Source organism: Corvus moneduloides, chromosome 7 (genome assembly GCF_009650955.1).
Source record: "Corvus moneduloides isolate bCorMon1 chromosome 7, bCorMon1.pri, whole genome shotgun sequence".
In the NCBI taxonomy this organism is placed as follows: Eukaryota; Metazoa; Chordata; class Aves; order Passeriformes; family Corvidae; genus Corvus; species Corvus moneduloides.
Window position 1 is genome coordinate 29,857,032 of NC_045482.1, and position 24,790 is coordinate 29,881,821.

The 24,790-nt window shown below is 42.4% G+C and overlaps 1 protein-coding gene across 12 annotated transcripts in view; it reads left to right on the plus strand.

The window, feature by feature from the left end:
• KALRN (kalirin RhoGEF kinase) overlaps positions 1–24,790 on the plus strand; it is a 483,321-nt gene that overhangs the window by 433,399 nt on the left and 25,132 nt on the right. For 8 of the 12 annotated variants that reach the window (XM_032115344.1, XM_032115337.1, XM_032115336.1 and 5 more), the window contains 13 exons: positions 2,541–2,607; positions 3,876–3,979; positions 6,387–6,456; positions 7,011–7,097; positions 7,908–8,000; positions 9,085–9,135; positions 9,454–9,531; positions 10,401–10,586; positions 13,639–13,810; positions 17,769–18,007; positions 18,858–19,105; positions 22,331–22,454; positions 23,795–23,854. In XM_032115344.1, the coding sequence (XP_031971235.1) occupies positions 2,541–2,607; positions 3,876–3,979; positions 6,387–6,456; positions 7,011–7,097; positions 7,908–8,000; positions 9,085–9,135; positions 9,454–9,531; positions 10,401–10,586; positions 13,639–13,810; positions 17,769–18,007; positions 18,858–19,105; positions 22,331–22,454; positions 23,795–23,854 (1,579 nt within the window). Of the gene's footprint in view, positions 1–2,540; positions 2,608–3,875; positions 3,980–6,386; positions 6,457–7,010; positions 7,098–7,907; positions 8,001–9,084; positions 9,136–9,453; positions 9,532–10,400; positions 10,587–13,638; positions 13,811–17,768; positions 18,008–18,857; positions 19,106–19,973; positions 21,215–21,245; positions 21,275–22,330; positions 22,455–23,794; positions 23,855–24,790 lie in introns of those variants that run through there. The other 4 variants (XM_032115340.1, XM_032115347.1, XM_032115345.1 and 1 more) reach the window with 4 other exon arrangements.

The window sequence follows — 24,790 nt, forward strand, 5'->3', positions numbered from 1 at the left end:
CACAGGGAACATCTCTGCCCATGACTGTCTCCTGAAAGCTCCTCAATATTGCAGGATCTGGAGTTCCTCTGGTGGCAGTTCATTAATTAGGTGACTGGCAGCTAACTGCAGGTTGCAGTTTTAGTGCAGAGACCTCTGCCAATGTAAGAAGAGCTAGAGGAACGCTTCTGGCAGGGACCGGCAGCCTATTACGTGCAATTAGTAGCTGCCAGAATTCCTGAACACCAGGATGTTTAGGAGCACCTGCTAGTGGCTTTCAGCATTAGACATCTGTCTCCCCCTCCAGCTCCTTTGTGTCTTCATTCTGTGTCTCTCCAGCTTGCTGGATTTAATTCCACAGTCATGTGAGGCAGCTGATCTCCCAGCTTGAGCTGTGACCCTCCAATCCCCACAACACAGCAGCTGAACCCTTGCACAGGCATAGGCAGCAATGTCCTGTGTTCCTGGCAGTACATGCATGCCAGCAGTTAGCCCTGGGGTTAGGAAATTCCTTATTCCATCAGGCTTGGTTGCTGCATTTCTGTGAGCAGTAAGACAGTAGTGTCTCCTTGAGTGTCATTGTTCAGTATAGGTCTAATAGGGAGTTTCCAAGATATCCAGATATTCAGACTCAATCAGAAGTGAGGAGGCTCTAACCTTGCTCCTGTTCATGCCAGTTTAAATACAGCTGTGTAGTCAATAACTGCTGGTGACCAGTGCAATTTGCAAGCAACTCCCTGCCCTGTTATCAGAGCAGGAGATGAGTGAACTTGAATTTTTGTCTACATGCATCTTAGAAACCTTAAATTTGGGTGTACTTCTAAGGTGCTGCATCAGGTAGGCTTCAGAGAATGAGTAGAGATGGTCAAGGTTGATTTTCCTGCTTGGTACGAAGAGGGGAGCAGAGGGAACCCTGGTGCTGAATTTAAGGTAAGCAGTGGAGGTGCAGACCCTGAGTCCTAGTAGAGGTGTAAATTGGCAGGTTTTGTCTGTTCACCAGAAACCTGGCTGCTGCACTGATTTCTAACAAACACACACCTGCCTGCATGTCCTGCAGCATTATGTACTACAGGTACCCGCTGCTTCATTTTTAGAGCAGAACTTGGCTGGGTGGATCCTTGCAGTAACCTCGTAGATAGGAGAGGTTCTCCCATTCCCTCTGCAGCTCTCTGTGCTTGTGGGGAGCAATGCAAACAGAGGTGGTGCCAGCTGGAGGGTCCCCTCCCAGCCTTCCTCTCCGGGCAGAGGGGACTGTGGAGCCTGTCCCAAGGGCACGGGGGTCAGGCAGCCTGAGGGGCTGTGCAGCACATGCCTGCTCAGGCCACATGCTGCTGGGAAAGAGCAGCCTCTTGCCTTTTGCCCTACACGTGTTTGCTGCCCGGGCACAACTTGGCAGAGCGCTCCAGAGAGCCCAAGCATCTGGTGTGGCTGCTGCCAGCCCTGCCTGCTGCCAAGGGGGCTGGATTTCACTCTCAAACCAACAAGAAGCTGTTAGACTTTTTTCTGCCACATGGCCAAAGTATCGCCTCTGCTTTGTCTGAGCAAGGGACACGTCGCGAGCGCAGCAGGAGCAGGATTTATTTTCTCAGTAGCCTCTCATAACTAAGTCTCTCCTTGCCAGTTTGGTTGGTTTTTCGCCCTCCAGGTATTTTAAACCAGGCTTTATCTTAGCACTGTTTGCCCTCAGCCCTATCACTTCAAGTGGGTCAGTCTGGTGATTGATGTGGACAGAGAAATATCAGACATGAATGCACTCCTCTATCTTGTTAGCCTTGTTACTGCTGTAGCAAACTTGACGACAGATGAAGTTTTATTTGTCATGTGCCAAATCTATGTATTGGCATAATTGAGAGACAAACTGTCTGCAGCAAACTGTAACTTTTTGAAATTGTCCTCAGAAGAACATTATGTGATTAGTCAGTTTGACTTACAAAGGAGGGGCTTTTTTTAGCTTGCTGTTGTTTGCATGCATCAGGCCTTCATTAGATGACTCCCCTACCCGGGGTTATTAGCTCTGAAATCAGAGTTAAAACATTCGACACCCACACACAGATTACCTACTCCGAAAGATTAAGCTCTTAGTTATGACGGGAGAGGGGCTTTGTTTTCCACGTGTTTGAAACTTCCAAACTGAAATGTAATTGATGAATCTTGGGCAAAGCCAGATGGACTGGAGCAAGAAATCCTCTCTGCTTGCTGCAAAATGGGTCAGGACATGTCTCCATCGTTCTCAGGGGGGCTGCATAGGGGATGGGGAGAGGAGATCAGGGAGGGGTAGTTCAAGGTACAGGCAGCTGTTTGTGCTGCTGCTTTTGCACCATCCTGGGATGTGGTGGGGGAAGAGGGATAGCAGGAAAGAGTGGTTAAGAGATTTGAAATTCCTCTGACCTGAAATGTGACATTTTTGTCTTTTACATTCCACTGAGCTCTGAATTAAGGGTGAATTGTGTTACGTGATCTGGATGATGATGGGGTTTTATGGTGAGATCATATGTGGTAAAGGAGCAAATGGTAACATCAAGGAGTATGGTCAAATTCTTGTGTGTTCTGTTTTAATTTAGGTTTGTCTTAAATGAGCTGGTGCAGACTGAAAAAGACTACGTCAAAGACTTGGGAACTGTTGTGGAGGTGAGCTGAAGCAAACCCTGCTATGCAAAATGTTTTCCCACTAAAAAGCACCATGCTGACAAGTGACAACAACAAAAAATACAGCATGAGAAACAAACTGCTTTATTTTGCAGTCTGCTTCCATGGTCCCCTTCTCATGTTGACAGAAACAAGAAGAAATGCCTTTGGAAACTATTTTTGTTTCCATCTAGTAAATGTTGTATTTTAGGTTCAACTCCAGTGTGCAAAGGTTTTTCTTGGCTACCCTGCTTGTGACAAACTCTTTTTGCTGCAAGGAGCCTTGGAGGCATTGGTGGAGAATAATTTATCATCCTACCCCTTATTTCATGCTTTTCTTCCCATCATAGTGGGTAATGTGAACACATACTTTGCTTGAGTTTGCACCTGGACTTGTCCTTTGTCTGTGTACCTTCCTAGAAGCTGGGCCTGGAACTGTGTTGAGCTGCATGTGTGACCCATGGATTATTGTTTTGCAGAAAAGCTTGAGATAAAAGAGAATTTGGGGGTTTTTTACATTAAAAACCAGTCCTTTTTTTGCATTAAAAAACAGTCTTTTTTTTCATAAGCTTCAACTTGTAAAGATCTGGCTGATCTCTAGGGATCACCTGTCAGGTCTAACTCAGTGCAGGGTTCAGTTTTTTTCCCAGCAAGGACTCAGAAGTGGAGACGTGGGATTCACTAGTGGCATTCACTAGTCCAGGGAGAATTATCAGTCTATCTAACAGGGATTTTCAACAGCTTCCAAACTTGGAAACCTTTGTGTAATGTTCTGCTTACATCGTGCACCACTGGCAAACCTGAGAGGGCTGTCATGCTCCAAAGGCTTGCACAGAAACTCTCAGGAGGTGTGAGAAATCCTGTTCTTGTGACTCTAAACTTACTGCTTGGCTTTGTGCTCCCACAAGATACTCATGATGAAGAATGGAAGAAATCTGTGCAGAGTCTGATTTCTTCCTTTTACCAGAGAAGCCAAGAGCTTGACAAACTACTTTAACTTTTATCTTACAATTGCACTTGTCACTTCAATTGCATCTAATAATGGTTTGTGTAAGTATTGCAGATATTCCAAATAAATCCTTTGAAGTTTTCTTTTAAGAAAACTGTGTAATTTAAAGTATCTACTTGCTTTTCTGGTTTTAAATTGTTCAAAAGATATTTTAAGCATTTTCAATGTAAAATATCTTGGCATTAAACTTTTGCTTCTTTAAAGAAAAAGTGTTTCCCCCTTAAATGAACCCTTTGCTGACCACTGATCCTTAATCCTAAAGGGCTTCATGAAGAGGATGGAAGAAAAAGGAGTTTCTGAAGATATGAAAGGGAAAGACAAGATTGTATTTGGCAATATTCACCAGATCTATGACTGGCACAAAGAGTAAGTGTTTTGGTTTAGTTCCTCTTTAGACACCTTTCTAACCACTTATCCATAGAGGGTTGGGCTATGTGGTGTTTGTATGTCTAAACTGCTTTTAATTGAACATCATCAGGTCATTCAGGGCTGAGCTGCCAAAGGATGCTGCCCCTCTTTAGATTATCTCTGTTGGTTTGTAAGGGCCGCTTAATAACATCACAAATCCTGGCTACCTTGAATCCTGAGAAGATGTTCTGATTTATGTGCTTTTAGCCACAGTTTCTCAGTACCCTAAATCCTGATACAGGGCTTTGTTTACCCAGCCAGAACCAGCACAACTGCCTGATGGAAGGCATCAGGCCTACCTGAAATCACTCTTCCCAGTGAAAAAAGAACCTTGGTGTGGGATAGCTTTGCACTGCCTGGCATCATGGGAGGGTGTTTGTCATGCTGTCTGTGATCACAGGTACAGCTTTTTGCTGGCTCAAACACAGTGCCAGCAGTGCTGGTCAGTGTGACAAGGATGCTGCACACAGGACGCTGCCCTGTGTCAGCTCTGTGCTGCTGATGGCTCTGCCACTCTTGCTGGGGAGCCCCAACAAGAGGCATCACTTGGAGAGGTACCACTGTGGTCCATCCACAGCTCCTGAGCTCATAAGTATTCCCAGCATCGCTCTCGGAGAGTTGCTGCTTGTGAGATATTCACTGAATCTTCAGAAAAGCTACTGGGGCTGCCATAATTGAGTTTCTTGGGTCACAGCTGTAGCCTCAATGTATCCTACTGATGGGCAGTAGCAGTGCTGGGAAGTCATGGTTTCCTTCCTGTGTCTCGTGGATCTCAGCAACATCTTCACATGCAGCTGATTAGATCATTAAGGCTGACCATACCGGTGGTATTTGGCTAGAAGGGTGATAAAATACAAATTCCTTCAAGATCCTTCTTATTCTGGCATACTTTGGCCTAGTTGATGCTTTTGGCTCTGAGTTAGGAGCTCAATTCCTTGAAAATCCTACTCCTACAAGTAGATTTTGAAAAGCTGCTGGAAACACAAACCCTGGGCCATTTCCTCTGTAACTGTGAACAATGTCTTGCAATATGGTCATCATTTCAGCTCTGCCACTCACAAATACTCTGCAGCTCTAAATAACTAAAATTTGAGCATGTATGTGTAGATGTGAGCAATGGACTTTGGGCTGGAGCTTCCTTCAGCTCTGGGCATTTCCCTCACCCAGGAAGCACAGTATCCTTGCTGTCATGTGTCCCACAGGTGCTTATCTCATGGCCTCAGCCTGTCCTTATGTGCTGACAGATGACTTTGTGAACACAAACTAAAAAATGTCAGAGGAAGCTTCACCTTATGTTGATACCAGAGAATGGAGTGTTTTTACCAGTGCTGTTCCTTGATTAAGTGTGAGGATAGGAGTTTTCTGTAACACAAATGGAAAGATTCCCTATTTTTAGTTCTGTATATCTGGGTCAAGTAGTGTATTTACATGCAGATGAATGTAGCATTTATAGAGGATTGGGTTATGGAAGCAGCTGTATCTAACAGTAGAAATGGTGATTTTTAATTGGGACATCTGCCCAATTTGTATCATTTTTTGAGGTTCTGGGATTTCTTGGGACCAGACTATTGCAAGCATGTCCTCTCACAAAATCTTGCTACTGTAGGAAATCCATGGAGGCATTTGAGACTGAAATCCTGAAATGAAAAAGAGGAAGATCATGGACAGGGTAATTGTTTGGATTTGCCTACCAGACAGAAAAATCTAGCAGTGTGTCTGATGTTTTCACCTCACTTTTAGGCATTCCAGTATATTTTTGATAAGGGCATTTGAGCTAGAATGAATGACCTCCTTGAAGCTGCAAGTCAAGATAGAGATGGTGTTTATGAATTACTGTGACTATCATGAATAACATGTCTATTTATTATGAAATTAAAAACAGTGACAAACAGAACATATCATAAGTCCACCAGCAAAACATATTGATTTGTTTATTCAGGTGGAAACATATGCAATCTCTTTCATGTTGACCAGTACTCCAAATCTGCTCATGCAACTGAGAACTCTTGGTCAAAGCTGGAATTTTCATAAGCTGAGTTTTCACAAGCGTTTTGGTATATGGGAGAGTTTTACTCTGGGAGTTCTCAGTGAAGGAAAGCAACTCCTGCAATTAGACAGTGATCAGCACTTTTTGAAAATTCAAACCAGAAGAAGAGCAGACAGTTTGCAAGACAAGACCTCCACATTTCACAGCTCTCATCTAATGATTTAGAAATCCCACCATTAAGGGCTGAAGCCAAGCTTACCTTTTCATTTATTATTGGATACTGGAGCTAAAGTGCCACTCTTATATCTGAAGGATGACTAGTTTGCTGCTGGGATGACCTAAAGAAGTATTCTGAAGTGCTCATATCCTTTCTTTCAGCTTTTTCCTGGCTGAACTGGAAAAATGTCTTCAAGAACCTGACCGTTTAGCACAGCTTTTTATTAAGCATGTAAGTTTTGTTTTGTTTCCTATATCTAGTACAATTGTCTTTTAGGGTGTGATGGCTCCTTTTCAAAAACACCTGTTTGTGTCGACTCGATGCTTTTGCATGTCTAAACTGAATTTAAACATAAAGTATCCCTACAGTTAAGCATTTTCAGTGGGCAGCTGGATTGCACTGAAGCATTAATCATTGTCTTTTTGCAGACAACTTACTTGGGGGGCAAAATTGATGTGGCCAAGGACATCTGCCAAAATACAATTATGGCAGGTGCTACAATTTACATGTTCATGTGATATTAGCCAGAGTATAACTCTAGAGGAAATTTCAGACCTGTCAGTGTGGGTGTAGCATCTCTCACTGGCCACAACCCAGAAAGCTCCCCTTGCCTAAGTGCAGCTGTGGAGGACAGAACCAGTTACCAATTTTCTTTCCTGCTTTAGAGAACTAAGTCGTTGGTTAAACCAAAAATAAGCAGAACATCATAGCAGCTTTCTGCCACCTTTTAATAACAGAAGGGTGGCCAATATCTCACGTGGCTGCTGTGCCTCTTGCCTTCACAGGAGCGGCGATTGCACATGTATGTGGTGTATTGCCAAAACAAGCCCCGGTCTGAGTATATAGTAGCTGAGTATGAAACGTACTTTGAGGTAAGCACGGCTCATTATGCATTACTGCTGCTTGCAGCTGTGAGTCCAGGTCGAGGAGACTGTTCTGTAAGCTGTGGGGTTTGCCTCAAACAAACTCCTGAAGATTTTGATACTGCACGTGCTGCTGAGGTCTCTGCCATACAGAGAAAGTGTTACTATTTAATTGCTTTCAAATTCTCATGTTGTTTACATATTTACATATTTACAATAAATATTTACATATTTACAATAAATATTTAATTCAATACTAACTGTGTGTGGCCCGCAGAGTACCACAAAGGCAGTCATTTCTGTCCCAAGTAAGACTTTTAAATCAGTAGTGTGCAAACAACAGGGGAGGTAAAAGCTGTTGGAGCTGGGTGGTGCCTCTCATAAATCCCCAGCAATCTTGTTTCAAGAAGGCTTTGGGACCAGACACATTGTGATAGTAATGTGAAAGAAGCGTGTTTAACAAGGGAAAGATGTTTCCTTTCACCCCAGGGCAGGAGGCCTGTTCTGCAGGACTCACTTGTGAGCTAATCCCCGCTGCAGTGGACAGAGTGACCCTCAGACCCTGCAGGGCTGCTCGGTCAGCTCAGAGGGGGAGGGATCCTGTGCTTTCCAATGCCTTCAGCTCGGCCACGACTTTAACCCAGGCCTTGCCTAAATAGGATATGCTAGATTTTTAAATCCTCAGAAATTCCATCTTGCAAACAAAAGATTAAGAACAGACCAACTTTCTGTGGAAATAAGTCTCTGCTGAGACGTTTTATCGTGTTGTCTGTCTTACTCTGTGATTGTTTGCAATTGTTTTTAATCCTCATTTTTTAGGAGGTTCAGCAGGAAATAAGCCAGCGGCTGACCATCAGTGACTTTCTGATTAAACCCATTCAAAGAATAACTAAATACCAGCTTCTTCTCAAGGTGAGTGAAAACATACAGTTTGGATTAAACTGTAGTCTGCATATTGGGTTAGATGCTGTTATTTTAAATCAGACTTAGACTTAATTGAGGAATAAATTCATCAAATTAAGAGGAAAGAGGGGTCTGCTTTCTGGGCATACAGTGACAGAGGCCCATGGAATATGTCCAGAGAGCAGGAGGCCACATCTGTGTGAGTGGTTTGTAATTTAGGATAGTAAACAGATGATTTTTTTTTTTTTCATTTTCTTTTGGAATTTTTTAATAGAAGGGTACACTTCAAATACGAATTTTTTTCCTCTGAGGTTTCAGAGCAAACTCTCAGTTTTTTTAAAATTGGAACAAAGATACACAAGTGTATTGCTAAAGTCTGTCTTTGGTGCTGAGGCATGCTTCTAGTAAGTGCTATAGCCTCCATTTCTGAATATCTGTCTTCAAATTAGCTGAAGAAACTTATTTTCAGAATATTCTGTTGTCTTAAAATTTGGGGATCTCACCCCAATTTTCTTCCCCAGGAGCCTGACCACTTTGGTTTATGCTGACTTATCCATAATGACAATTATTCAGCACTCTTGAAAATTCATCATGAGGGGTCTGAAGCCAATATCTAAAAGCAGGCATGTCTGAACCCACCCTGTAATCTCCAGCAGCACTGGGGCTCTGAGCTGGTTTCTTCTCTTTTTTGAGCTATACCCAAGCAGGCTGCCATCAGCCCTGGTTTGGGAATTGCACACTAGCAAAGGCACAGCAGCGTGTTCCCCAAAATGCCAAAAGGAAAAGAAAACTCTTCGTGTGTGTGTGTGTGTGTGTGGTCTTGTGGCTTAAGACAGGGACCAAGTAAGCATTCCCAAGGACTAACCCCAGCTTTGTCTTTTGTTCTGTGATCTTTTCAACAACCCTCCACACTCCTTTTCCATATCTCTAAAGTGGTTATGACATTCAGCAATCTCTGAAGATGAATTTATTAATAGTAGCAAGTTTCTTCTCAGAAAATCACATGCTGAATATGCTTTTCCCTTTTCAAACTGGTGCCTTTTGTACTCTCTTTTCTGAAGTGCCTTAATGCAAACCTTTCTGCTTTCTCCAGGACTTCCTGAGGTACAGTGAAAAAGCTGGTCTGGAGTGCTCCGAGATAGAGGTACATTTTCATGCACTGGACAATAGGGCTGATGGGACTTTGTATGGAGGAATGAAAACCCCAGTATTCCTTTGACAATAGTTGAAGATCCTGCTGGTAGTCTAAATGTAGTATTTCTCTTAGCTTAAATCAGAATTAAAAGATGATGGCACAGTCCTGCATTTTAGTCCTGCACCATCCTCTTTTAGACATCTATTCATGAGGGCCTCGCCATGAGTCACTGCAGCAATTGTGCTATTGAACTTCATTATTTGACACTGTGCTTTTAGGAACCCTCTGGGTCTCTTGTAATAACGCAACATCCCTTTTCCCCAACAGAAAGCAGTTGAATTAATGTGCCTTGTACCAAAACGTTGCAATGACATGATGAACCTGGGTCGCCTCCAAGGCTTTGAGGTATGCATTTGCATTTGTCTTATAATAATAACTAGGCAAGGAAAATTATTTTATCTTCCTATGATTGTCTCTACAATCTACCCAAGCTGCTTATTTAGTGCTTGTTCTTCTGCGGTGCTGAGCTGCATGCTTTGGTGAGGTTCCAAAGGTGGGGGGGTGACACACCTCTCACTCTAAAGTTGAGGCAATCTATCTATTGTTTCTTCAAAATGTGAGGTCTGTAAAAGCTTCTGTAAGCTTTAATGAGACTTATTATCCAGAGCAAAATAAGTGATGAACCAGCCTGCTCTGCCCATTAGTAAGGTCACCTGGCATTAACACATTAACTGCTCCCACCGAGTTCAGCAACATCCAGGAGGGGACTTGAGAGTTACAACCCCACAAGTTGCAGCATGTGGCTTGTAACTAAGCCAGTGTAGGCTTTGGTGAGAGGTCTTATCTCCAAAATGAATAAAGATTTGTCTTACTGTCTTATGCACTGCAAACAGGTAGGTCCTGACTTTTGCACCTTCAGAGGTGTTGTGTCAGTGGCTGCTGGCTTAGGGCATGATGGAGAGCTCTTGCCTGGAGCACTACAGTAACAAGCTGCATAATGGGAGCAGGGTGTAAAATGAAGTGTACAAAACAGTCTGATTAAGACCTCTTGCTTTTGGTTTTATATACACCATCAGTGGCAATGAGAGCAAGAAAAACCTGTTACTTGTCTTCAGCTGAGGTTTACAGGGTTGCTGCTTTGGTATCTTAGAGGGCATATGTCTCACATGAATGCAGGGCTGCCTGGAAAACTTGGGCTGCATGAAATAGAGCGTATCACCTTGTGGGATCACGGTGGGTCAGGGTTTGTGATGTTAGTGCCTTGTGCTCCTCAGGGCAAACTGACAGCTCAAGGCAAGCTGCTGCAGCAGGACACCTTCTACGTGACGGAGCAGGATTCCGGGGTTCAGTCTCGACCCAAGGAGCGCAGGGTGTTTCTCTTTGAGCAAATAGTTATCTTCAGTGAACTCCTTAGGAAAGGATCTCTAACACCAGGCTACATGTTCAAGAAAAGCATAAAGGTAAGAAATGTAGAGGGAGAAGCATATTCTCTTTGATGGTTGTGTAAGGTTCATCTTGTCATAGGGGGACAGCAATGTGCAGAAAACATTTGCATTTACCTTTCAGTGGATCAGAAGCTGTTTAAGACCATCTCTAAATAAATTGCTGGGTGTCTAAATGTACTGGGTAATTCTTACAGGGAACACAGCCAGGGCAGGTCCTCTATCATTCATAGTTCTGAATTAGCAAATATTGCTGCAAAACCTGCAGTAGTCAAAGGAAGTTTACAGTAGTTGCTCTTAAGCATGATCGTAAAAGGCAGATGAAGGTACAGTGTCCAAAACAGTCATTTAGGCCAAACTACAAGTCAATACTAAGCCTTTATGTGATATTACTGGAAATACTCCCCCTAATTTGTGTGAGGGCTCTTAGTACAAATATGGATGTTGCAAGAATGTTTCAAAGACAAATAAAACCACATATAATTCTAAAAATAAAGCTGTGACAAATTACAAAACCAGCTAAACTATAAAGAGAGTTTTGAGAAACTAATTTTGGTTTTAAATAATCTATCCAGATTATGGGGCTGGGGCTAAAAGTAAAAACTGAAAGTAACCAGGGCAAATATTTACTCGTGTCTTTTTTTGTTTAAGGGGGGGTTATGTTTGTTTAACAAATGCAAAGTTAACTGGTGAAATAGTAAGTGAAGGTGAATGAGTGCTGCACATCTCCTGGTAGAGCAGCCTTTGCTGTGCCTGCAGAAAGAGCAAAATCACTGATTCATTTAAATTTCTGGGTCATTCAAAGCTCAGAAACCAGTCTGGCATTGATTTCCTTTTCAAAGATACAGGTTAAGAGACATGGGAGAATGCATTGTGTTTGCTCTAAATTTTAAATGGTGCATTAATATGAAATAGAACACTATCAGCTGAAATAATGCATATTAACATATATAACTAAACAAATTTATGGTAAACAGCATATTTACTGAAATGAGGTCGTCTTCTTGGCTGATGGAAACAGCAGCATTTACTGAAAAGCCTATATCCATTTGCAAGTCAGTGTATTTTATAGTTTCCAACCAAATAATAGGCTATAAAGGGAAAACCTAAAGTGTACAAATAAACAATCATCTTGATTTAGATGATCAGCTTTGATTTTATGTTTTTGCTGATTTAAATCATTATTAAAATTGGAGATGGAAATAGTATGAATCATTTTTACTTCAGTTTATTGTATATATAACAATGAGGCTTTTATCTGCAGGAAACAATTCCTGAATTGTATATTGTAGATAAAGAGAGAAAAATAAATCTCTCCTAATGTCAATAAAATTAGCTTGCCTCAAGGGTATGAGTTGCTTTTCTAGTTAAACAGCCTACGAGAGAGAAGGCTGTTCCCACTGCCTGAGTTTAAAATTTTCATGTGATAATTTTCCAGCCCCTTTTCTTCCACTTGGCAAACAGCTCATTCTCCTGTTGAGTGTCTACAGCAAGTGTGGGATCCCACATGGCTCCATGTGTGTCTCCCCCACCTCAGCATGGATTTTGTGTGCCAGCAGCTCTCACACCCTCCATCCCAGCCCCCACTTCAGCTTCAGGCTGCTTTTGCATGTCTGCTTCCCACAGAGAAGAGCTGTGGCTCTCAGTGGAGCAGGACCATCCCTGCCTCTCTGGGCTCTGGGCAGCCTCACCTCGCAGTGGGGCCTCCACCTGAGCCAGCACCACAAGTCCCATTTCTTTCCTCTGTCACAGCCACAGAGTAAAAAGTGCATATGACTTCAAATGCAGCTGTTCTGGTCTGTCAGTGAGATGAGACTCCCAAATATTCTTCTCCAAGGTCTGTCACACTCAAATCGTGAAGAAGCTTCAGCATCTTGTCCTGCATTAGCGAAGAACCCATTTTTACACAATAAGGTCCTTAGTGTTCAGAAATGGCACATCCCTTCTCAGATACTTCTCAGCTGGACACCCTCAGGCTCCCAAAATACCTAAGTGGGAGCCTTGGCAAATGCATCTCCCTGAGATGCAAATAGGAGCCTTCTACGTGGAGTCATACCAGGATTGGTTTGACTATCAACCAGAGGAAAATGAGCTCAGATCAGGAGGAACAGCACTGTCTGGGCTCACTGTGAGTCCCTTTCCTTGTCCCCATGTCAGGGGAGTTCCTGCATGTCAGTGTAACTTCACAGGGACTGCCAGAAGCAAAGGAAGAGGCTAATTCCATCTGGCAGTTTGAATGCTGGACAGTATTCTGGTGTGGAGTGGATCTCTCCATACCTTGACAGATACTCAGAGCAATTGGAGATGGACTTCTAGGGGACATTACTGCCTTCGTCTTCAGAGCTGTCTGCTTTTGACATGAAGACACTCCCTCTCTTTTTTTTTAGGGAGGCTATGCCAACCTATTCTTGTTTACTACCCTCAGTATGTCAGGAAAAGCTACAGTTACGAGTACACTTAAAACAGAAGCCTCACAAGGGCGGGACAGCAGCCAGAATTGCCATCCATGTGATTTCCAGCAAGAATATCTGTGACTACAGTCAAGTGAAGTGATTGCACACAGATGACTCTAATCTGCTAGAAATAAGATCTGCTGGAGCATCACGGGAGAATTGCTCTTTTTTTTCATTATATCCCTGTTTACAGTCCATTCCATTTTTAAAATGTGCTAGTGACTGAGACTCTCTTATCAGAGGACAAGAAATATAAACACTTATTTAGATTGGAGGAATGATAGACTTCATTAATATATTAATAGGAACATTTTTGCTCTATTTATGGGTTACAGTAAATTTTAAGCCCACCAGTCAGGTCTGTGTTACCTTAAAATAGAAGTTGTAATTCAAGACAAGGAGGGTGGATGTCTGGTACATCTGTCAGAGCTTTATTAAGCATCATATTTAAGATTTAGATTTATCTGGGTAAATCTAGATGAGACAAATTCTTCTGATTATGGTCTAACAGTTTGTTATTGGACTCAATTATTTTCAGGAACATTTCACAACAGTTTTGATTCTTGTGTAATGTTAACTCATGCTCCCTGTAACATGCTTACCTTGGCTTGTTTCAGATGAATTACCTTATCATTGAAGAAAATGTAGACAATGATCCCTGCAAGTTTGCCCTAATGAGCCGGGAAACATCAGAGAGAGTCATTTTGCAGGCAGCTAATCCAGAAATTCAACAGGCTTGGATACAGGACATCAACCAGGTCCTGGACACACAAAGAGATTTCCTAAATGGTACGTACGTGGTCTTTGTTCTGTTTCCCAAACTGTGACGCTAAATGGGATTTAGAATCTTTATGTCTTTGTTTCCTCTGTGAGAAAATTACTGAGCCACTTGTGCATGTGTCAGTTGGGTTCATGTTCCTATCTCAGGTCCCGCTGTGGGTGGTGTTTTTGTTGGTACTTTTGCCCTGGGGTTTGCAGGGCTCTGTCACCTGGTGCTTTCCATTGCGCAGCAAGATTTTAAATCTGATGCCATCCCAAGATCATGTTGAAGCCAGGTTGCCACTTTATCTACACAGCATCTCCCATGTGCTCAGAGCAAGGTTTATCCCCAAGAACCTCCTGTTAGACATCACCGCGTGCTGCCAGCTGAGGATGTGAGGTGGGAGGAAGGCTGCCTCACCGTGCACCCCCCTACAGGTCCCAGCTCTGCAGGGCAGCAGCAGCTTTCAATTAAAAAAAATAACCAAAGGAAAGGGCAAGGAAACAAGGGCAAGGGCTTGTTTCTCCTAGGAACCATGGGAGCTGTGCATGAACAGAGGCCTTTCCAAAGTATCAGCTTTGCTGTAGAAATAGATTTGAGGTGGTCTGAAATAATATTTCAAATTAAAGCTATGTTTTGAAAAAAAAAACTCTCAAAAACCAGACACACACACAATCAGCAGAACTGTGTAATTTGGAAATACAGAGGGGTCAAATTCAGTTAACAATTTTAGTTTGTTCTTGCTCACAAGTGGATGAGGGTAAGAGAGGGGAACAGGACTAGAGAAAGAATCTAAAAATAGTATCTCTTTTGTTTGTTTGGAAGCAACAGAGTGGCTTTGGATGTCTCCACGATAGCTTTGCACTATTCATTTCAAACCAGCTTATTTTATGGAGTTTATATTAGAGTTCTATATTTAATAGCTTAATACATGTTCAATAATAAAACGTATTTGCTTGAATCAAGATGTTTTGGCTTGGCACAATATGTTAGATTTTTTTTTTTTTATTTTTGGGTTTTGTTATTTGGTTTTGTGGATTTTTTTTTTGCAAAATGGGAAGAGGCTCTTTCAGTTCACATCAAAGCAAAGGTTCCTTTTTCTTGAATGTGGAGGTTTTAAAAATTTTAATTCAGCTTACTTTTACTTTTCAGAAGTTAAGTGGGAAGGGGTTACATGCAAAGGTTGTTTGTGACAGTTCAGAATCTATGGCTGAGCTGATGAAGGGAAATCTATTTCAGCCATGATGCCACAACTTGGTATTGGGTTTTCATGATCTGGAATAGAAGTGGCTTCATGCAACCATTTAAAAATGATTCCTTAAATACATTGGTGAGATGAAGAGTCTAAGTTCTCCAGTTTGACCAGTTGGTACCAAAACTTGGTGGGTTTATGTCAGTGCACTTGGCTTTGACTGACGAATTATTGGAATAAAAATAAGTTCCACTAACAGTTAGCTACAGACTTTTTTAAAAAAGCCTTGTGAGAACTCCACAGGCATTAAGGCAGGGTTTTTCTGTCCCTTCCACATCTTTCTTGCTTGTTCTTTTTATTTTTTAAGTATTCCCTCTTATCTTCACAGGACTTACTGCCCTGTGAGCCTCTTTTCCTACTGAGGCATCTTCATAGCCCCTATTCAGCCTATCTTCTATGAGGCCAGCAAGCAATTTGATGGGTTAGGAACATAATCATCACTATCTCTAAAGCAAAAGTAAAAATAGATTTATATTAAAACACAATCTTAAGGATTTACCTTAAAACTATAAATAAGATCCAAGAAAATTATACTGTATCCAGTAGAGCCTGTCCAGTCCAGAACATTTTAAGTGGCTTTTAGAATGTAATCTTACTGAGGCTGACTAATCTTTAAATATGTTCTTTAGCTTTGCATTTCATTAAAGCAGATGTTTTCTGTCTTAAAAATCATATTAAATCCACACTGAGCCAATGCTGCATAAACTTAATAACAGAATATTCCCCATGAGTTCTTGCCCAAGCTGTCTCTGATTTTTCTCTCTTCACCAGGGAAGTCCTAAAGAGTTGGGGCTGTGTACAAAGCACGGGATTTGCATCCAAACTTCATTAATGTAAAACCGTAATATTCAAGTTTTTCATATTTTTCCATGGAAAAGTAAAAGCTGCTAAGCTTGAGAAACAGGCTGTGCATCAAATGATGAGCTGTTCTGACCTTTAGGAAGCAAGGTGTAAAAAAAATATGTCCCTGCTGGACATGTTTCATAAGGAAAATGCCATTCATCTGTACCTTTTTTTTAATCATGTTTTTGGGGGGAGTTTGAGAGAGAAAGAGAGAGCAAGAAGCAGCAAGTAGATGGACACTGACACTCTAAGAATACTGACAGATGTTTAACAGGAGGCTGGAAGCCAGGCGTCACTGTGATAGTTCATGGTGGAATTAGCAGTCAGAAATGGACACTCAACTAAATACCCTTTAAAAGCTCTGAGTACAGTAGATTGTTTCAAGCTAGACTGATAAGTATCCATTCAGATCTTACTGCTAAAGACCTTGCAGCCTAATCTACTGTATACAATAGAAAAATGTCACTGTCAAAATCACTGTCAAAGTTCTCCCCAGCCTTCCTTGCCCTCTGTGGCTGGTCTGCAGCAGGACCAAACCATTTCCAGCTGCAGCTGAGGTAAGCAAGTGAAACTGGCAGTCACTGTGGCATAAATACAGTCTGCTTTTGTGACAAGGGTCGGGTTTTAGAGACAAGTAATCTTTCAGATTGCTGCAGATCTGTGTCTGTGTCCTTTTGAAGAAAATGGTGATCTGGCATCCTCCTTGATTTTTTTTTCTTTAAGTCATTTGTTCTTTAGTATAAAGTGGTTTCTTGAGTTGTCCTGCCTTTCTCTGGAAGGGGAATGCTAGAGAGTGCTGTATGGTGCTGAGCTTTTCTGGTTTTCTTTCCTTTTCATCTTGTTGTGAAAGACATTCCTTCTGTTGTGGTTCCCTGGTGGGGCTGATGCTGTGACATTATGTCCTCTGTCTGCCTCTTGCTAGACTAGTCTCTCTGCATTCCAGTAGGTTTAGTCTGGTGCATGTACACAGTATTAACTGACTATAAATCATCTGTTAAAGCCACATGACATGTGAAAAACCAAGCCCATAGGTCTGGGGCTCATAGCCTGAGCCCAGCAAATCTGCTCACTGCGAGTCCCAGCCCTGATCCCTTCCCCTCCAAACGTAACAAATTATTTATTTCTTTACAATCTGGAATTTTTATCCTTCCTTTTCCCAGTGCAAGCTCTCTCCATGACGATAAAATCTACTCTCACAAGTAGTTGTTTTTTTACAACTGCTTGGTTTTTTACAACAGCTTATGGAACTGTTAAGTGTTGCCCGTTGGGTGTTTTCTGGAGAGGTTTGTACTGCTGGGAATAATATCTTGGTGCCATCTATACTTCCTCACTTGCTGGCCAGTTCCAGCAGTTTCCTTGAACCAAAGTTAATGTAGAAAGCACACTGAGAGCCAAGCTGCAGTGCATCTTGTCTGAAGAGTATTTAGTAGTCACACTTTCTTGGGAATATGCACATGGGACTTAGAGGTCTTGACCTGTGTTTCCTGATGTTAGCAAAATTCACTGTAAATGTGCTGTGCACCTCTTAGTCAGACTTTCATTTATTTTGACTACAGGATATGATTAATTTGTGCGATTCCAAAGAAAATGAATGCAATTATGTATGCTATAAATGGCAAACATTTTAGCTTACTCACTGTGTAGGTTAGAGAAGCTGTTCTTCCCATCAGCACGGAGTGCTGTGTTCAGTTCATGCACAGCACAGTGTAACATGCTTGAGTCCTGTCTAGCCATGAACGCACCGTGTGCTTCCATGGGTGGCATGTCCCGTTCCTGTTTGGTTTGCAGCATATGGGTCTGTTCTGTTTGAACCATCCCACCTGTTTGAACACCTCTGCAGCCCCTGGCAAGGCTGTTGGGAGCCTGTGGCTGACTCTTGTCCTCTCTTGCAGCACTGCAGTCGCCCATCGAGTACCAACGCAAGGAGAGCAGCTCGGCGGTGCTGCGGCCCCAGGCCGGCAGAGTCCCTCAGCCCAACACCAGGCCCCATTCTTCTATTCCAGTAGGGTCTGAGAAGCCTTTGAAGGCTACAAGCCGTAACCCATCTCTCCCACCCCTGAAGTTATCTACCTCCAACGGCAGCACAGGGTATGAGCACTCACAGCCCGGAGACAAGTATGAACAAAGCAAGGTACTGAGCTCATCTGATAAAACATGATCTCACAGCCCATTTCTTATACCACAGGTGATCCATGATGTTAGCTTTGATTAGCATCTAACCAGGTCAACAGGAATCAACAAACTGAAGCAATGGGGTAACGTGTGATTTGGGATTAAACAGCTCATGCAAAAGCCCTGGCATCCACATGGAGGGCACTTCATCTAGGAAACAGAGACAGAGCCTGACCCTGGAGCACTGATCCCAGTGTTTTTCAGGGCACTGTGCTTGCAGATCTAATGAACTAGATATCCATTTGCAATACTGGCAGAAGCAATATTCAGGCTTCTCTAATAGCCATTAACCACCCATTCCTGAAAAAGTCTATGGTAGGGAAGAGTTTAGACCTTTTCCCATATAACAGCTCACAGGGTGCCAGCTAAAGGTTGTAGTTTGGGTACATGTGTGCTGCACACAAACCACCAAAGAGTCAGTGGCCACCAACCCTGCTGCTGGCTGAGGCTGACCAAAGCCACTTTCAATATGACCTATATTTAACTGCGAGTATTCACTCAGCATCACTGGTCTTTCTCCCTATTTGGCTCAGCACAGACCCTTCATCTGTAACACCCACAGATGAGAACACCCAGGGGCACAGTTGTCAGCAGCTTTGAAGTCTGATGTGAAATAGGAAACTGGTTTGTATTTGTTACTGCCACCTTTCAGGTCCTTCAAATCCTTTTCTGCCAATGTGAACTTCCAAGTGTTTTGTGTCTTTTTCCCTGGTCTGGTTAGGCTGGACATGAAGTAGTGGGATCGCTGCCGGAAAGGGCAGGTTCCTCCGCACCGGCCGCTCACCGGTTTGTGTTGTGTCCGTTTTCAGACTGATTTGGGAGGGTGCAATGGGACCTCTTCCATGGTGGTGATTAAAGATTACTATGCACTGAAGGAGGATGAGATCTGTGTGAATCAAGGAGAGGTGGTTCAGATCCTTGCTATCAACCAGCAGAACATGTTCCTGGTGTACCAGCCTGCAAACGACCACTCTCCGGCCGCTGAAGGATGGATCCCTGGCAGTATCTTGGCTCCCCTCCCTAAATCCACTACAGATAATAGCGATGGAAGCATCAAGTAAGTGCCATATTGGCTTCGCTGGGAGCACTATGTGGATTTTTTGAGGAAATTAAATAAATAAATAAATAAAAATAAACCCAAATGGTAGGGAAATCCTGCTGATTTTTATCTACAGTGCCATTGGAACAAGCTGAGTGGTCAATCCGCAGCATCGGGCAGCCATGGTGGATAGCTCGGGTTTTGCTTATTTTCATTTTGTGGGATTTTGTTTATACTTTGGAGAGAAATAAAACCATAGACAGTTAAAGATATGCTTTACATGACACCATTTTACACCAACATGGACCTGCTTGGACTGGACTTATATTTATGTTGTATTAAGTTGCTAATCTATATATTGGTTATAACAGCATCTAGATAAACAAAAAAACCACAAAAATCCAGGCTCTGTGTTGGACTGAGGTTCGCTTCTCAAGGAGGAGAGATTTTGTTGTCTATGGCAATTTCCTTGTACAGCTTGTATTTTTTTTTTTCATTTGTTTTGGGTTTTTTTTCTGTTTGCAGTAACTTTTGTAATATATTTTTTGGTTTGCAAGACCCCCATCCAAGTACATTCCTGTATAAAGTATTTTGCACTATTTAAAAAAAAGAAGAAACAAACTCATATTGATGAAGTCAGGTTGTGCAATATAATGGATAGTCGCAATGTTCATCATTGTACCTGTAATGTAACTAATTTTAAATGTACTATTTTAAATATGTAAAATAAATTTTCACCATGAGCATGTTTTAATGAGGTAAAAGAATTAGTTGGACCCTTTTTTTTTGTTTTGTTTGATTTTGTTTTGTTTTTAATTTTGTTTATAATATTTTGTTGCTTATTTAACAAATGTGTGGATATATATTTTTCTTTTCTGATTTTTAGAAATTTGTCAGTCTGAAATGACTAATGCAAGAAAGTGGTTTTTTGGTATTAAATACAGAAGGTACAACCCTCTTTTCAGTAATACCTGTTGATTTCTTTTAACATCTAAAATGACTAGATGGTAATGCATGATGTATGCTACAAACTGTGTTTTACCTTACACAAATACCTCGAGGCGCAGAATTAAACACGAGGAAAGATTTTGTGACAGATTCACTAAAAATAATAACTTGATCTCTGCTGCCGTTTCAGTTAAGAGAAATGATGACTTTACCTGTCAGTCAGTAATGAATGCTATCTGGCATTGCATGTTAAGCCAAAGGAATTGCTTGGCACATCTCTTGCACATCCACCACAGCCATTCCCGGGTTCCTCTCTAGCTGCAATATGCAGCCACATGCCCTTAGAATCATCCACGGTACCAGACTCCTGGTGAAGACTGATTTCATGGCAGCTGTACAGTAAAATTCTGCATCAGATTCTGTAGGTGGATGAATTGTGGCCAGGAAGGTGTAACAAAACTGAAAGACACATGAATTGCAATTCTCTCTTTCTCACTGCAGTGAGATTTAAAGTCCTAAACAATGTTTTCAGACTCAAACAGCTAAAACAACCCAGAAAACAAAAAGACACTTGAATAATAGGAGTCCTATGAGTAAAAAACAACCTGGAGCCGTGTTATCTTCAACCCTATCTGGTCTGCCAGATCACAGTGATTACTTAGTTTGAGTAATAAAACTGTTTCTTCTGTGACAAATACTGTACACAAAATATATGGTCGATCCAGCAGTGTTGGCACCATGAATTACTCACCTATCGGTCAGGGAGTCCCATCAGCCGTGTTCTTGACTCTTACATTTCCTAAAGGAAAACGTAACAGTCCTGAAGTGTTGGATAACTTCCCCTGCTCTGCACTTCTCATTTGGACCTTCTCCAGGAACTCCCAAATACCAGTCAGCACTTAGTGCCTGTCTGAGCCGTGCAGGATGCTCTGGTGCTCCCTGTGCTCAGACACGACTGCCCATACAGTCTGAGTTAGTGCAGACTCTAATCCTGGTTGCAAAAACAGTTGTCGTGACCCCATTCACTCTTGTGGCAGTGGCAGCATTTGCTTGTTCTTTAACTGAGCTATTGTACAGCTCCCATCAGGTGCTGAGGTAAAAGCAGGAAACGCTTAGGAGTCAGACGCAGTGTTCATGGGGGAGCGTCGGCTGTGTGGGGCATCCTTTGGGTCCTACCTTGCTAACATACTGCGTTTTATTGGCATCACAGGTGATCCCTGGAATTCATACAACTTCCTTTGTAAAATGTATCAAGGTACTGTAGACGTGACATATGCCAAACATTGGGCTTAAACATGCAAATCAAATTTGCATGACTTAAAGGTGGGCAGATGCTTTGAACCTGGATCCCAGCTCATCACACTGCTGTTTTGAGAGCTTTATGCTTTGGACAACATACCCCTCCCCAAATTCCCCCCCAACCTGTCCACTCTTCACTATTTAAACCAAATGAAATCCATATCAAGAACTGTTTTGGTTTTTTCTTAATTTCTTATGTCTGCTTTGATACGCAATTCTCTTGTCAACACAGCATTGCTCTTACAAAGGGTGACATTGGTCTTTTATTATTTTTTTCCAAGAATAAGGTCATAGGAGCAGTAATAAGGGGTGAAAAATTTACTGGAAATGGTGCCTGCTGTGATGCTAGCCAAAACCCATGAGCTGACTGCTGTCCTTTTTAACTGGATTGGCAAAGTCAAATGGGAAATTCTTGGTCTTGAGAGGCACAGCAGAGCTTGTCATTCTAGGAAGTGACTTATCTCTTGGAAAATTAATAATGCAGCTCCTATTTATTGAGCTGTTTGTGTTCTGAGCAACATGTAGTGAGTAACCACTTGAATTTCTTAATTTTTTTTTAATTTGCTGTACTGAGTAATACATTAGGACCATTCTTTATATTTGTTACACTGCTTTTTTTTCAACAAGACTGAGGACTAAACTGGTCTTTTAAATGTAGCAAAATTGAAATAAATTTCTATTTGTGGCAATGCAAGACAAAGTCCCTGAAACCAGATGACCAAGTTCTAGTTGCCTGTGCTTCCATCATGGACATTTTTTTCCTGCTCCATGCATTTAAACAGCAAGTGTGGCACAACATCTGCTTTGCAGAACTCTTTGGTTTGGTTTTGAACTTCAGCTCTCATTGCTGAGATTGAGACAGGCAGATTGCCTGCCGGTGGCTTTCACCTTCTAGGGAACTGCAGTAATTGCAAATGTGGATGCTGGTTCCCCTTTCCAAAACCTTTCTTCCTGCTATGATTTGCCATTTGACTGCTGCGTTTTTTGGTACAACAGGAAGTCATGTTCATGGCATACCCTGCGCATGAGAAAGCGGGCGGAAAAGGAGAGCAGTGGCAAAAATGAAGCCAATGGGCCACGTAAATCCAAGGATATTCTGGGGAACAAAGTCTCTGTTAAAGTGAGTAAGGCCATCTGAAAGCTCTGTGCTGCTCTCCTGCTTCCCATCCTTTCCACCCCCTGTAGCATCCTCTCCTGAGAGAGGGAGGGGGCGGCAATTTTGAGTTTGGGTTTTGTTTTTTTGTTGGTTTTTTTCTTCTTTTCAACTTCAGTTATCTTTTTTTGTTCCTTTTTTGTAGTATCCATTTTAGCAGGATTTTTGCATGCAAGATAAAGTGCAGTCTTTGTTTTTTGTTTTCTTTTTCCTGGCATCCCACATGCAAGTAAGTAATCTTCATTAAGAAACCCAACTATATACATGGTTAAATAACTTTAAATTGGGACACTAGTGATTTACTGACCTCTGATCTAGCCCAGGTCTGCAGCTTCATCAGAGCAGCTGCAGCAGTGAGAAAGCCACTGGGTGAACCAATGGCCTTGCTGAAGTTGCTGAGTTTTCTTTAGGTCAATATTTTAGCAGATATTAAGGTAACGGGTTCCCAACCTGGGGATTCTTAAGCTTTTTGGTCTAGGGAGATGGTCTCAGTGACCTTTTTCTTTCCATGTTATCAGACAGGGCAGAGATGCTGACTCTGTCTTGCCAGGAGAAGGTCTCGTGTGTGTCTGCGTGTGTGTGTGTGTGTGTCTGTGTGTCTGCGTCTCTCTCTCTTTCTCTGAGATCTCCCAGTATGGAAAAGGTTCAGAACTGTGGGGTTAAGCTCCATCTTCTGCTCTGGGTGCCTGACTACTGTGCTCCAACTCAGAGGATCCATCCCTATAAACCGACCATGAGGCCTGCTCAGGACTAATCTGGGGCTTTCCCTCCCAACAGAGGCAAGCAAACACTTGTGATTTTGACACAACCAAAGCTCAGCCTTGATTCAGGAAAGCACTTGAGCATGTCCTTTGGATCCACCCCTCTCCAGGAGAGCCCATGATTAAGTGTTTTCCTTTGCAGAGGCTTTGTGCCTTACAAGCCTGGTGCAATAGCCCTGGCATGTGCAAAGGGAGGAACCCTGACACTGCATCCCGGGTGCCCTCGCACCCTCTGGACGAGGAAGGACTGGGCCCGAGGGAAGTGGCTGCTCCAGCATGGTGGCACAGTTCTTCCTCCTCTTGCTTCCTCCTTGTTTTCACTACCTGAACGAATTGCAGAATCACTGCTGCTTCTCTGGCAAAAGCATGTCTTTGCCTTTGCTTCCCTTGTTTTGTTGTCGGTTTGTTTTTTGTTTGTGTTTCAGGAGCATTTTCCCTACTGTTGCCCATTTTCGTGCTGCTCCCAACTGTGCTGCTCTGCCCTGACTAACCAATCTCTTTTCTAATCTCTTGTTCTCTTTCTTCCTCTTCATGCTGCCAAACAAGGAGACAAACAGCTCAGAGGAATCAGAGTGTGATGACCTTGACCCCAATACTAGTATGGAGGTAGAGACAATCATCCTTGTGATTATTTTTTCTCAAGAACATGTGTCTGTTTTGAAATACCTTTGCTGCAAGGGGAGTTGGTGGGTCTGTATTGCTCGCAGACGTGTGTGCCAATTTAGTGTGAGTCACAAAAAGTGTCAATTCCGGTTTTGCCAAGCCTTGAACTGGAGTTTGGGCTTCTTTTGGAGTGGGAGCAGTGGAGTGAGCTCAGTAACAAGCTCCTGCTGAGCCGGAGTCTCACATAGCCACCCTCAGTCTCTGTTTCCCACCTGGGACCTCATTCCAACAATAATGCAAGTGTGTCAGCTGCTGATAAACGTGGCACCTTTCTATATTAAAACACCCCTTGCCCTGGCAATACACACTTGAGCTGCCAGTCAGGCCTGTGTTGTTAATCATGGAGCAAATGTTGTTGTACCACAACCAGCACTTTATCTAGAAAATCAGAAAAGACAACATTTCCTTTTTCTCTTAGCAGAGTAGGAATTGCATTTCTGTCAAGGTACTAAGGAAGAATGGTAAAACCAGTTGTGTGAATGTACCTGTATCTCAGGCAAGGCTGATGAAGATAGGTGGACCCAAATTATGGTACATTATGTTACTGTTTTTCCAGTGTGAAACCACCAGTTCTAGTGCCTTGTCGAGAGAGCCTGAAAGAGCTTAAAATCATGAAGAGTTATGTATCTGGTTCTCCTCAATTAAGATCTAGCAAGATCCTTTTTTTTTTTTTTTCCCTGTTTATAGTGACCACACAAAACATTTCTATACATTGTTCCAAGGCTGAAAGAGGTTCCTGCTGAAACAAGCAAGGGCATGGTTCAGAAAGAAGGTGATTTTGTGGTGATGACAGGATAGGTCACCGGAGAACAGAGATATCTGTGTCCTAGCAGATCTCCCGGATGCTGTCAGCCAGGCTGCACTATAAACATCCTGCAA